This window comes from Sciurus vulgaris (genome assembly GCF_902686455.1).
Source record: "Sciurus vulgaris genome assembly, chromosome: 5".
NCBI classification, from domain to species: domain Eukaryota; kingdom Metazoa; phylum Chordata; class Mammalia; order Rodentia; family Sciuridae; genus Sciurus; species Sciurus vulgaris.
Genome location: NC_136465.1, coordinates 22,892,969 through 22,907,174, shown reverse-complemented (window position 1 = coordinate 22,907,174; position 14,206 = coordinate 22,892,969). Strand labels below are relative to the sequence as shown.

The window sequence follows — 14,206 nt, the reverse complement described above, 5'->3', positions numbered from 1 at the left end:
ATGTTGCGTCCTCTGTTCTCCATGTCCCATTTCATCCCCTGTCAGATGCCAGGTTCCAAGTACACTTTTGCCCTCTGAGATTGAAGCAGATCCACAGAGACTGGGACATAGGCTATGGAAAATGGTTCCTTGCAGAGTAATAACTTCTGTTGTCCCCACAGGTTCGTCTAGATTCATTGCTTCTCCTACTTCCCTACCCCCACTTTCTGTGGTACTGGATTCGCGATTACTTTGTTTGGAGTGGGAGTCCTCTGGGGTAGACCTACCCATCCCTGCCTCTGCTTTCAATCTTGGCAAGACTGCCACATCAGTGAGGTTCTTCCCAGTATCTGATCTCAGAGAGTATTCTCTTTTTTTTTTTACCCCTGATTTAATGTATTTAAGGGACAAAAGGAACTAGGTTCCATTGATAGCATAAAGCATATAGTAATTTCCAAAAGTCTTTGATGTTAAGAATTGAAGACAGTGAGCAATAACTTCTCTGGCATTTCTTGGGCAAATAGGTGATTAAGTATTGATTCAAAAATATAAATTAAATAGCTAGAGATAAATTGCCTTATCAGAGTATTTGTAAATACAAGCAAAATATTCACATATACATGTACTCCCCCCCACAACACATTCTTTGAATGTAAGTCTACATATAAGTTTCTTATACATCTAATCCAGATAAATAAGCATCTTGGAGCATTTTATTGTTTTATACCTTTTATTGTCTTTTACAGCCTGCTTTAGGTGCTCATTTTAGCTTTATTGTATTTGTACAAGATTCTAGAAAATTCCTCTAAGGAGAATGGTGACATACTACATTATCATTGATCTCCCCAAACATGCCAAGGACAATCTTGAGCTGATATTCTTGTTGTGGGTGTTAACAGTTCACCCTGAAATAAAAATTTATTGTAATACAATATTTTTTCTTATTCCATCATGCATAATTTACTTAATTGTTGATTGATACAGATGCAAACCCAAGATCACATATTTCCAGTGATAGATTTTTTTTTTGGCTTGGAATAATTTTAAAGGTAGAAAAGAAATATGATTCTGTAGTTTGGTTATAGTGCTAATAATAATAAATTTAGCAGAAGGTCCATCTTTTGGTGTGCCTCTAGAAGGGAATGCGTGATCCTTCAATTCCTTCCCTTTCTTCTCTTTATTTCAGTAGTCGTCCACGTCACCAGCACAGATAGCAAGCAGTGCTTTCTCATAATGTCCTGAAGAAAAATTCTGGAAAGGAAAACACATATTGTATATAAAATAAAGTCTCATCGTAGTTCTAAAAAAACCATCATTCTTTTAAGTTGCAGTATGAAAGACCCACGGACCATTTGTCTTTCCGAAATTATTTATTCTTTTAATCTAAATATTTAATATTTTCTGAGAACTATTCTCAGTGAAAGGTATTGAAAAATTATAACATGGTTATAGCCAATAGTAGGTGGCTTACATAAAGTCAGTGGAGTCCTAATCTGCATTTGTCAGTACAATTAACTTACATTAAAATGAAGTCTTCTCAACTTTACGAAGAGGTGCCCTAATATTGTTATTATTATAGATCAGTGTAGAGTCCTGAGAGCAAATGGATAATGTGTTTCAAAAGATTTAAAAATATTTATACTTATTCATGCTCTAATTTTATCTGAAGAAAGATGTTTTTAGGAATCGAGTATCGATTATTGCTGAGCACAGAGATTTATGCTAAGATTTTACACAACATACTATTAAATATAGCAGTGAAAACTGAAAAACAATGTGAATAATAATGCAAGGTAGTTTTTGTATTTCATAGTTTATACAATGGGATACCATGATTCAATAAAAATGTCCCCTTTCAGTAGCAAAGCATCATTTGTTTATTTTAGAAAAAGGTTGAAACTACCATTTTAGTCCATTGACTTCTGTAACAAACTTCCGCACAGTGGGTGACCTATAAACAACAGGTCTTTATTTCTCATGGTTCTAGAGGCTGGGAAATCCAAGGCCTAGGTGCCAGCAGATTTGGCGTCTGCCTGCTTCTCATGGACAGCCTTCTCATTCTGACCTCCCATTCTGGAAGGGACAGAGGTGCTCCACTGTTCTATTTTATAAGGACATTAATTCCACCTTGGGCTTACCCTCACTACTTAACCAACTCCCCAAGGCCCAACCTCCTGATAACATCACTGTGGAGGAGAAACAAACATTCTGACCATAGAAACACTTACAACAATATCTCATTACTGGTTACCTGTGGTAAAGAATTAGGGCAAGTTTTGTTTTCTTTTTGTTTTTTGATTTTTCACAGTTTCTAAATTTTCCAAAACAACACCAAAAAAGTAATATTATAAAATTGAACTTTGTTAAAAATCAACTATTAATGTTCTTTGATGCAAGACTGTGTCACTGTGATTCACAGCTTTGAATGCACATAGAAAAGTTGCATTAATTATCTGTAAATATTAGTAGATGCTGAGTTGACTGTGATTAATTATGAGAAGTGTGTACACTCTAGTTTATTCATCTAGAAAATGAGTGGTATGTATGGTTATCATCACTAAAAGAGTTTAACATTTTGAAGGTGGATATAATGAGAGTTTTATCAAAGATAAAGGAATAAGATTTCTTTAAACTGTTCCATCAACTTCTAAGAACCATGTTGACTTTGAAGGCCCTATAAGGTCTTCTGAATTTTGTGATTTCTTGATCTTTGGGTTTTTGAGTTGTTTCTGAATCTGTAAATAAACTAAAAAGCTGTTTCTTGCTATTGGAAATTTTAGTTGAAAACAATGTGAACCAGGTAAAGTGTTTATCTATGAGCAAAATAAAAATGAAAATAAGATTCTCAGGTCCCTGTGCTGAGTCTAATTCTTTGCTATACCATCTTGAAAGTCTTTGTGTAATTTTTTGAAGAAGGGGCCAAGCATTTTACTTTTCACTAGGCCCCCCAAATTAGTTAGGTGGTCATACATACTCTGATAGTTCTTTGTTAGGTTTTACAAAATATCCAGGGTAAAGTTTAGAGGAATCAGAATGAAGCAATTGCTTGTTTACTTCTGAATCATTGTTTCTTTGCCTTCTAAAGGCTAAAAGAATAAAGTTGTGCAGATTTTCACCTAACTAATAATGTTAAATTCCTCCTGATTACAATTGATGGTATTTGACTGGTTACCTTGCTTTTCATGATGCCCTGAGAGGAGACCTGAACTGATGTAAGACTCCTTTTCATTATTATGGGAACTTGCTGCAAGACACATTTTTTCTGGATCCTGAGCATACCTCAAAACTTAGCTCTTGAAGCACAATTACAGGGAACATATATTTTACATGATGATGTCAGTGATTTTGCTTAAAATATAGACAAAGAGATTCCATCATTAAGGTAAAGGGATTTTCTTTGGCACTTGTTCATATATTAAAGGCTGTCTGAAGTGTGAAAGTAGATAATTCCATCAGAATAGTTAACTTTTAGACTGTAAATGAAATTATTTAAACGAGAGCTTTTATCTGTTTCAAAAAGGATAAAACGTAGGCCAAAATAAATCTTAGGTAGGAGACTTACTTTGATATCGTGAAATAGGGATTTTCCATATCTCTCTTTGTATCGTTTCCTTATGGTCAGCAGGTCTATTTCACTTCTGGCAATTAGAATCCTGATTACTGTTTTATTATGAAAACCGAAGTCCTAAAAGATTCAGGAAAGGGGGGATGGGGAGGGACAAGAGAACAGTGCCGTAAAGTCAGCATGTCCAAGGTGAACTCATCTCCTTTTACAGTCATCTGGTCTTCGACCTGTGTTTCTCAAACTTTAAACACACCACTGTCCCTTCAGCCTCCATGTCAGAACCTGAGAGCTGCCCTGCCTTGTGACTTCACTGTCTCTCCCTGTGCGCACACTGAGTCATCCTCTTCCATCTGTCTTCCTTAATCCCCAAGGTCACGCCCTTGCCTCTGATCCTCTTCCTTTCCCCCACCTCTGCAGTAGGTTTCTGCCTTTAAGCCTTGTCAGTCTTTATACTGTTTCTTTCACCCCACAGGGTGACCTGCAGATCTGATCACAGATCTTCCTAGGTAAACCTCCTTTCCTGTGGGGAAACATTCTCCACTCAGGTGAATGTTGGCCAGTCTGAGACAGCAATCGCATTTTCTTTATTGAAATATTGTAAAAACTAAGAATTCCAGGTACTTGACATATTGGCTGATGGAAATTCAAATACTGAAAAACAAAATCCACATCTGCACTAGCCCCAGAAACACTGATGAAGGGTGGGTGGGAGGGTGGGTGGGGAGTGGGGAAACAGATATTTATTTTCCGAATGGAGTAATGGTGACATCTGGTGGCCATTAGGTGTAATTTAATTTTTGATGTCAATGTTTTGGATGTAGATCTAATAATTTTTTTTTTTTATAATTAGAGGTGATTACGATGAATGTGTAACAAAATTCCCTGTTTTAAATTGTAGATACCTCAGAGTGCTTGGAGGAAATCATAGAAGGCTTCTTTGTTTAAGGATAGTGAAAAAGTTTTTTTTTTGCCTTTGAAGTCCTCATGTATAAAAAAATTGATTACTAGAATACACATCCTTCCTCTTTACCTCCAAACTATTTATGAATACAGATACCTTCTTTCATCTCTGGTAAAAATAGACCAAAGACATAATTTTTGTTTATATTGAAACACGTGTCCCTGAATTTGAGCATAGTCAGACTGAGAGGAATTGCTTCTGCTTTTCCAGGATCACTCACAAGTGAAGTTTTATTTATTTTGTAGTGGTTGGTTCCTTGAGAAAGAGACTGCTGAAATCACCTTGCAGAATTCCCAATGTGTTATGTAAAATAGCTTCGGTTTAACCAAATCAATCTTTTCTCCTTGGAAACAGTAAGAGAGAAGCAGAGTACTGTGAGCATTGATCTTTCACCTGTGTTCTGACCTGGCATGGGTTCTTCTCTTGCATAAATAAAAAAAACTTTAAGCATGAGATGTATAGTTAGTTATTCTTGCTATTAACATATTTTCCCTGTGCATTGACTTTTTTTTCAAAAAGTTTACCTGTAAAAATTACTTTGAGGGTAAAACACTCTGATTATTAAACTTACTGTAATATTGGCCTGTTTTTAATAATTTTCATGGCTATGAAATACATAGAGTGATGTATATGAGACCCTTTCTTTTTCTAGATATGCTTCATCCACATTATGGGTAAAATGTACACTACCTGATGCACTTCAGTGTTGCTTTCCTTAAACATGATTGCTCCAAAGGATGTGTGATTGAATATCACATTAAAGCATGAAAACATTTCCATTTAATTACAAAAATAGCTTTAGAGTTTATTGTTGTTTAGTTATCTCTTTAATTTTAGAAAAATCATACTTTATGCTCTAAAATAATCAGTGACATTATTTTGTTTTTAAACTTCAAAATTACAGCAATTTTTATTTGCTGATAATTAGTAATGTTTTGACATTTTGTGATTGATGTCATATGTTTTATACTTGTGTAAGTATGAGGTAGGTGTCTATGGATATATACAAAAGCATTTGGATTTAACAGTTTCTTTAAATGCTAAGAGATTCTAAAGCACCTGAGAGAGCTAGGTTCCAAAGAAGAATATTTCTTAGGTATCTAAATTTGATGTAGAAAGCAGAAATTATTTTTATTTGATGGGTTCTCCTTTGGGTATATGACACATTATTTTCACTTGGGCATATTTCTTTGAAATGTATATATTTAAATACAAGGGAAAATATGAGTCAATATTTATATAATGGAAATAAAATCAAGAGAAATAGATCTATATCTGGAGAAACTTTTAAAATATGCAGGTCTTACTTACATGAATGGCACTATATAATCTATAAGCAAAATAGGCTGGTTTGTCTCGAACGCAGAGAACTGGGAGAAATTAGAAAAGAAATGTTAGTGAAACGATATGATTTCTTAAAAATTCAAGAAACAAGGTGAATATATTTTTTCAGGTTAAAATCTTCATCTTGCGTTACAGTATCAACACAGAATAATGTTAATGTTATAGCTCATCAAAAAATATACAGCAACAATCTTCTAATAATTCATTCACATTTTCATTTCATTTATCTCTTGGAACTCTGCCAGCTCCTTCCTGTAACCTGTGAAGAAAAATTTATCTTCTTCATCTGAAAATTAAATAGTGCTTCCAAAAGCACTAGGTTATCACTACTGATTATTATTATGGTAGGATTCTATGTAACAAAGACCGCACATTATCCATTCTGAAGGCTATGAATTCAGATGACTTTTCAAACTAATTTACACCAGTTATGGTCCATGTGATTGCTCCTTAAGAAGCTTCATATCCCTTATTCATGAGTAGATCTGAAGTCTCTTAGGACAATAACAGGCCTGGCCACATCCTGTAAAACAGACTATGGAACTACTCATGCTTTATCTTGTGCTGCACTTTAACTTGAGAACATCCAAGCCCAGGACTATAAATGAAAAGTCATTGTGAAGTAGCCACTCAGTATGTGTTTATCTACTGATCACTTAGATAATTGAGGAATAAATGAATATTGTGGTTTTCCATTCCTAGAATGACATAGACGTACATCGGCATGGGAAAAAAGAGATAATAGAGTGTTTATGGTTTACCTAGTAAAGTAAAAAAGGCAGGGCAATTTCTATGAAACCCCTAAAATAGTACATGATGATGGATGTCTACATATTTTTCTGAGAATAAGGTGCATATTTTCCATCAAATTCTCGATGAGATTTTATACCTGTATGTCAACCTTAAAACCCCTCGTTTTACAAACAAGGACTGCTCCAGCATCTGTCAGCCAATTAGCAAAAAGGTTATGACTAGAACTCAGGTCATAAGCATTAGTAGTTCCATAGTCATTTTATAGGATGTGGCTCAGTGGTCAAGTGCCCCTGAGTTCAATCCCTGGTTAAAACAAACAAACAAACAAACAAACCCCCCCCCCCCAAAAAAAAAGCAGCAAAAAATGACTACCACTATTTTTTTCTTTTATAGGAATCTCTTTACTCAAGAAGGCCTGGGAGGTGCTTTTCTCTCATAGTAACCTGTAGAAATCACTACTAAGTAACAACTCGATAAGTCTCTTTTATGGTAGGATTGACTCCTGGGTGAATTTACTGGAGATGGTCACTCTTTCTCTCTCACACACCCACACCCACCAAAACAACCAAAAATACCCCCCAAAACAAAAGAACAACAACAACAAAACCTCTTCTTCTTGGAGAGAAGGAAGCCACATTGCTGGAATTTATCTCTTCTTGAACAAAGGAATGGAAGTTGAAAAATATGAAATGGACTTAACAGTATTAAAACATCATTCCTGAGAGAAAGCATCAGATAATTCTGTTTCCCAGTATGAAAACTGAACCAGCCATTAGGGGAAGATGGCAGGTTATTAATGCCATTAGGTTGCCAGCTTAGTGCACTATATCAGTAGCTGATATACTTTTCTTCTATGGTGTTCAAAACCTTTTTAAATAATTGCATTCAGGGGAAAATGACTCAATAAAGAGCTTACTATCCATGCACTTTTAATTCAGTCAGAGCCACTCAGCATTTATTGTGAAATAAAAGGTCTGCTGTGCACCCAATAAATTATTACTTACCAATTGCCACCAGCAACTCCTTTAAGTATCCATCGTAACAATCATTAATGGCATCTACTATGTCTTGCCCAGAAATATTTTGAAATTCCTGGAAAACTTCAACAAATTGATGTAACTCAAAGGAACTGTTGTAGATACTATGAACTTAAATACAAATATTGATTCGATTGCTATACATATTGAAGGTATTTTCTCTCAAATAATTGAAAATACTACCATCAGTGTGTTTATTCAATGCTTTGAAACAAATACAACTACTCTAAGTTAGTGGAGTTGGCATAAATCTTATACTTCAAAGACCTGCCTTTGCTCTGACCTGGGGAACAACTGCTGCCTCACTGATGATTTAAATTCAGAAGAAACACATGTCCAGACAGTATTTATGAGTCATTTGTTTAGGACATCATAGAAATCAATCAGACTTATTTCAACAGCAAACTTTCTGCTAGAGCTTAAATATGAAAAGTTATTGCAAAAATCCTGAGTGATGATTAAAAGAGTGGTCATAAGATCTATAAAGAATATTCTGAGAAATATGAAATCACCTTTATGTTAGTCTTATTAGGAAAATTATGCTCAATTAAGCTTCCTTATTCAAGAGCTTACTTATCTGGTTTTATCCCAAGTAACTTTTAGTTCTCCATTTTTTTTGACAGTAAATTGGAAGCAAGGAGGTGTCTTTTTCTTATTGGTATTAATATGTCTAATTGACATTACAAAATATAGATATGCGACCTGAATTAGGGTAGGCCATCTTTTAAAAAACTTTATTGACTTTTGTGCTTTATAAAATTTTTTTTAAATAGGGGAAAAACAAAGGTGCAATAGCTTAGAGAAAGTAAAACATAGTGCAGATAAATATGAGTTACTTCTAAGACCAATAAAATACTACCTCTGTCACATAAATCATGATGTCAATAATGACCTTGACTCATGATGGGCTGATTACACTGCGTTCACAGAACACTTTTCAAGACAACATATAGACAACATATCTAGTGGAAAATAGCTAATATATCTCTAAAACAGTGATAATTTTTAAAAGATTCACTATTTGGAAGTTATAAAATTCATTTATTAGAAAAATAAAATTATGGAGGAAACTTATTTCTTAGTAATGCCATTAATGAGGCTTAAATAATTTATAATCCAAAATAAATGTCTTTGAGAGAACCAACTTTCCTCTGTTTCTATGCAACACTCTCTTTTTCTTACTTAACTACTTGCTTTTTATTCTATAATCAAGAAGCTGGAAAGAAGCCTGATTTCTAATTACCCAGCCACAGCTGCTGGTAGCTCTTGTTGCACAGGATCAGTTGTAACATGGTTTTATGTTCTCCTGTTCTCTGCTGACAAGCTTCCCATAGGACCTGAAATACACAGCCAGGAAGAAGCACCAGAATCAGCTCAGACCATCTGAACAAAGGCTCTTTACAGCCTGTTGGAGAGCTGGTTCTAGTTACCATTGCATCCTGAGCAGCCATAGCAGGGTCCGTGTATCCCTCCTCCCTGGATCCCTGAAAAGTAAACATAAGTTTCCTTCTAAATGTTCTTAAATCAACAATTCATATGGTTTTATTGAATCAAAAAAAAAAAAAAAATCCTTGAACCACTGAACTCTTTGGTAATTCCTGAGGAAGTTCTAAAGTTATTTGGAATAAGACTGTCTTCATTTCTTGAATACTTTTTGAAAGCCTATATAGGCTTTTAAAAAGCGTGTTATAATTTGGATATGAAGCGTCCCCAAGAAACTCCGGTTTTCACACAGGAATGTTTGAAGGTGAAATGTTCTGGACTATGAGAGCTGCAACCTCATCAGTCCATCCTAGTTTGAATGGACTGACTGGGTGGTGATTGTAAGCAGGTGGGGCGTGTCAGAGGAGGTGGGTCACTGGGGGTGTGCCTGAAGGGTTCATCTTCTCTGTGACCCTTACCTCTCCCCTCCTCCTCTCTACTTCCTGGCTGCCATCAGGTGAGCGTCTTTCTTGGCCTTGCCCTTCAGCCATAATGCTCTGCCTCACCTTAGACCAGAGCAATGGAGTCCGCTGTCTACAGACTGAGACTTCTGACACCTTGAGCCTCAGAATAAAGTTTTCCTCCTCTAAGTGTTCTCATCAGGAATTTTAGTCACTGTGACAAAAAGCTGACTAACACAAAGGGAAGTTCATTTTCTTTTTTCTTTTGCCACAGTGGTAGTCCTTTGAAAAAGACACAGAGGGTTTTTTCACTTCTCCAATTCTCTACAGAATTTTCCCCCCCATTTAATTGGGGATCCATTGCCTGGTGGTGGGTGGCAGGGGTGGAATTTAATATTGTTAGAGTGACAATGCAGAGAAAGAAAGAGTCAGCATTTGGCTTGCAGAATAGGATTTGTGCCACAACAAAATAGTCCTGAAACCAGTTTTGAGGAGAAGAATATTGTGTAGATTTTTTTACTATCTTTTTTATTATGTAAAGAACCTACGTAGTCTACTTGACCATACAAACAGAAAAAGAGGGCTAACCAAAGAAGGTGCACTGGTCCTGGAAGAGTGTTCACATGTGAAAGAAGAATGAAGTAGATGGAGCATACAATCAGAGTTTATCTAACCTTTCCTTTGGGGTCAAGATGGGCCAGGGAAGCTTTATTAAAAATCCTTCTGAAAGAACACAGAGGGTACAGTGGCTTCTGCCCCTATATCAACTTTTAAGACTCTAGAAATGGCTGTAGATTTCAACGAGGTAGCAAGATTGGGCAGAGGGGGGTCCTGAATAGAACCTCAATCTCTAAGTAGCATGAATAGGACCTCAAATTTTTGAACTGTTTCTAATCAAGGGTCTTTCACTTTGGCTGAGGATCTGGTAGGGGAACTTGCCAGATGGAGTCATTTATGATCATGGCAGGGAAAGGGTGTCCCAATAACCAAGAGATACAGGTAGACCGCATTGACCTGAGCTGTGTAGGAAACACAGTTAGACCTCAGGGGGACTCTTCAGTTCCAGCGAGAGTAAAGGTGAGGCTAAATCATCATGCAGGGTTACTTGGCTCCACCAAACTGAGACAGAGAAAGCATTACAAGTAACTAGTTGCACATTTTGGCACCTAATAGTGAGAAGGGACCACAACCTGGACATCAATACCTCATGTGTTTCATATTTAGAATTGCCGAGGACTATGAGGTGTTTTTGTCCATGATGTCCAGGTTGGATGCAAAAAGGTTGATGATCACAAAGATGCAAAAAAATTTCTTGATGATCTGAAGATACCATCATTCTCCTGCTGCTAAGACATCTCATGAATGATGCATATAGCTCCCTACCAAGGGCACTCTTAGAGAGAAGGACTGGGTTGGCCAGAACACAGAGGATTGATACTTAACTCAGTAAAAAGGCGTAAGTGAGATTGAACGTGCACCCACTGTCTATGCAAAGTATTGTATGGATTAAATTTGCCATTTTAATCTAAATATTAGATGTTTTATCTTTATTACTAACCAAAAGCTGAAGGCATCTGAGAAAGCTCAGTTTATTCATAGAGAAATAAATAAGCCATATTCTCTTGCTAGTAAATTTGTAGTCCTGAAAAATTTGATATATTTTATCATAACTCAGAGGCTGTATATCGTCTGAGGTTGAACAGGTGATGGGCAAAAGAAATGAGCCTGTCAGACACATTTCTCTTGCCTCCTTTTCTTTGCTTACTTAACATACCAAGGGAGTAACAATGTACACATATAATTTATGTTTTTAAATGCTGTGTATTTACATCTATATGATATGTATTTTATGCATACGTGTTTTATGCATGCACACATTTTATATATTTTTAACAAGAAGTAGAAGACAATATTTAAAGAGTGAAAGAAATTTGTGGGGATGGTAGGATTAGGGGTGTTATCTTTAAATCATAAAATTTGAAGGGGCAAGGACCTGAGGGATCATACAATTCCCCTCCTTATTTTAGAGATGAAAATAAATGGACCTAGGGAGATTAAGCAAGGGCTGATAGCTGGAGAAGACTCTTATTAGATTCCAGGGGCATTGCTGGCTGTGAGATCTGGTTAACCATTCTTGAACTCATTCTTTTTGAACAATCTCTTCTGGCTTCCTTTCCATTATCTCTGATGGTTTTAATTTATACCAAATGAAAATAAATAAAATGCCATAATATCATTCTTCTTTATGGCTGTTGCAAATAAATGGATGGAATTGGAGAATATCATGCTAAGTGAAATAAACCAATCGCCAGAAAACAAAGACTGTATGTTTTCCCTGATAAGTGGATGATTATATATAATGGGGGTTGGGTGTGAGAGAAGAATGGAGGGGCTTTAGATTATGTAGAAGGAAATGAGAGGGAGTGGGGTATGAAAAATCGTGGAATGAGACAGACATCATTACCCTATCTATTTACATGTATGATTACATGAACAGTATGAATCTACATTGTGCACAACCATAGAAATGAAATGATGTACCCCATTTGTGTACAATGAATCAAAATACAGTCTGTAAAAATAAAAACAAAACAAAACAAACAAAGAGAAAATAAATAAAAGCAATTAATATGCTATATCTTCTCAGATTTTAGGCCATTCCTTTGATAACTAAGCTCATTATGGTAATTCTTAGTCTTCATGTTATTTGAACTCTCAGTAGGCTTGGTTGCAATTGGCTCTACGTTCACCTTTTATACTTTGGTCACTTGGCTTCCAAGATCTCTTTTTATTTCCTTCTGTTTAATTGCAAACTCCTCAATCTTGAGAATGGGTTTATCTTACTTTTCGATCTCTTATTTTGGAAGATTCCACAAGAATCTTTACTTGCCTTCTTCCCTGTATGTATGCTCCCTTCTCTTGGTAATCTTATCTGCTGATGTAGCTTTAAGTTCCACCTATATTGTAATGATAACCACATTTGTATCTGTAAATGAAATGAAATGTATTATGTGTCCACATTTATATCTGTGTATGAAATCTATTATCTGGAGGAAGACGAGATGGCAGATTAGCGGGGAGTGGCTTTTCTCACAGCTCAGTGACTCCAGATTCAGACAGCAAGGAAACTACCTTTCTGGAAGGTAAGTGGGAAAAAAACAAAACAAAACAAAACAAAAAACCAACTCTAACAACTCTATCCATGCTCAATATTGATAGAGAGCCTTGAAGACTAGGAAATTTGGGGTACATCCGACAAGGCTAAGGAACAGAATCAGAGCTGATTTCCTGGTGGGGGAAGGGAAAATACACAAGGCTGGAAAAGACGGAACGTGCTGGGAAAATCTTGGTGTGGGAAACCCCAGGATAGGAAGAGCAGCCCAGCCTGGCCCACCCAGAGGCTAATAGGCCCAACAAACTGGTGCAGGAAAGTCAGGAGCTGCCAGCCATGTATGGGAGCCCAAGCTGGAAACTTTAAAACCTCCATGAGACTGGCATGCACTTAGGTCCGTGAGTTCGGAGGTGACACCAATACATGAATCCAGCAGACCCCACCGTGAGATCTAAACTGAACAAGTCAGGAGAATCTCTGGCACAGAGACCATTCTGCCTGGCGGTAATAAAGATCAGACAGGTCAGAGAAATCTGGCTCCCCCGTCCCTCCTTCCATTGTACCTGGCAGTCAGCAGGACCAGTGGCAGGGCGGAATGACTGAGCTCAGTGCTCAGAGAAGCAAGAAAGGGCAGGATCAAGAGGAGTGGTGAGGGACGACTCCCTTCCCCACAAGCGTGCCCTGGGGCGAGGAGTGGGCTCCAGTCCTGGAAGCAGGTCGGTTCATCAGATCCTGGAAACTCCACTTTATAAAACACCTGGGGCGGGGCCAGACCAGATCCCCACCCTGGGAGTTCCACGTGCAGAAATTATTCATCTCAAAACCCCAAAGGCTAGTCTGTTATTTTGTTTCTGTTTTTTTTTTTTTTTTTTTTTTTTTTTTTTTTGTGGTACTGAGAATTGAACCCAGGGGCACTTGACCACTGAGCCATATCCCCAGCCCTTTTTCTTCATTTTTTATTTTGAGGCAAGGTTGCTTAGGGCCTCGCTAAATTGCTGAGGCTGGTTTCGAACTTGTGATCCTCCTGCCTCAGCCTGCCAAGTAGCTGGGATTACAGGCGTGAGCCACCATGCCCAGCTTGTTTTGTTTTTGAATATGTACTGGTTGATACACGATGGACGTTTATACGTTTCTATACATACATTTGTTTCAGCTTCTTTAGTTTTAACATTTCTTGAAGGTAGTTATTTTTTTGTGCTTTTTTTTCGAGGGGTAGGTTTTTGATTAGTATATTTTGGATTATTTTTCTATTGTCCCTTACACAACTGCTTTCTTTCATTTCTATTTCTCTTTTTTATTGCTAACAGCCAAACTCTATTGCTCTCTCTCTCCCCATCTCTTTGATTCTTTTACTTCTATTATTTTCTTCTTCTCCCTTATAAATACATCCTGTGTCACCTCTGCATTTGCCCTACTTACCTCTTGAATCTATAAACCCTTTTCTACCATCCTATCTCTTGTTCTTTCCTCATTTCTCTATCTTTAACTGGATACTTATACATATTAATGTATCTTTATTTTTTTTTTTCATTTCTACCATTTTATTTCAAGGCAATTATTTTTCATGGATCA

At 36.7% G+C, this 14,206-nt stretch overlaps 1 protein-coding gene across 1 annotated transcript in view; it reads right to left on the bottom strand.

The window, feature by feature from the left end:
• Positions 1-1,161: 1,161 nt before the first annotated feature.
• ANXA10 (annexin A10) overlaps positions 1,162-14,206 on the bottom strand; it is a gene marked incomplete at both ends in the record, with an annotated part of 61,475 nt that continues 48,430 nt past the window's right edge. The window contains 6 exons of the mRNA XM_079139863.1: positions 1,162-1,230; positions 3,542-3,664; positions 5,817-5,875; positions 7,607-7,702; positions 8,883-8,976; positions 9,070-9,123. Of these exons, the coding sequence (XP_078995989.1) occupies positions 1,162-1,230; positions 3,542-3,664; positions 5,817-5,875; positions 7,607-7,702; positions 8,883-8,976; positions 9,070-9,123 (495 nt within the window). The remainder of the gene's footprint in view (positions 1,231-3,541; positions 3,665-5,816; positions 5,876-7,606; positions 7,703-8,882; positions 8,977-9,069; positions 9,124-14,206) is intronic.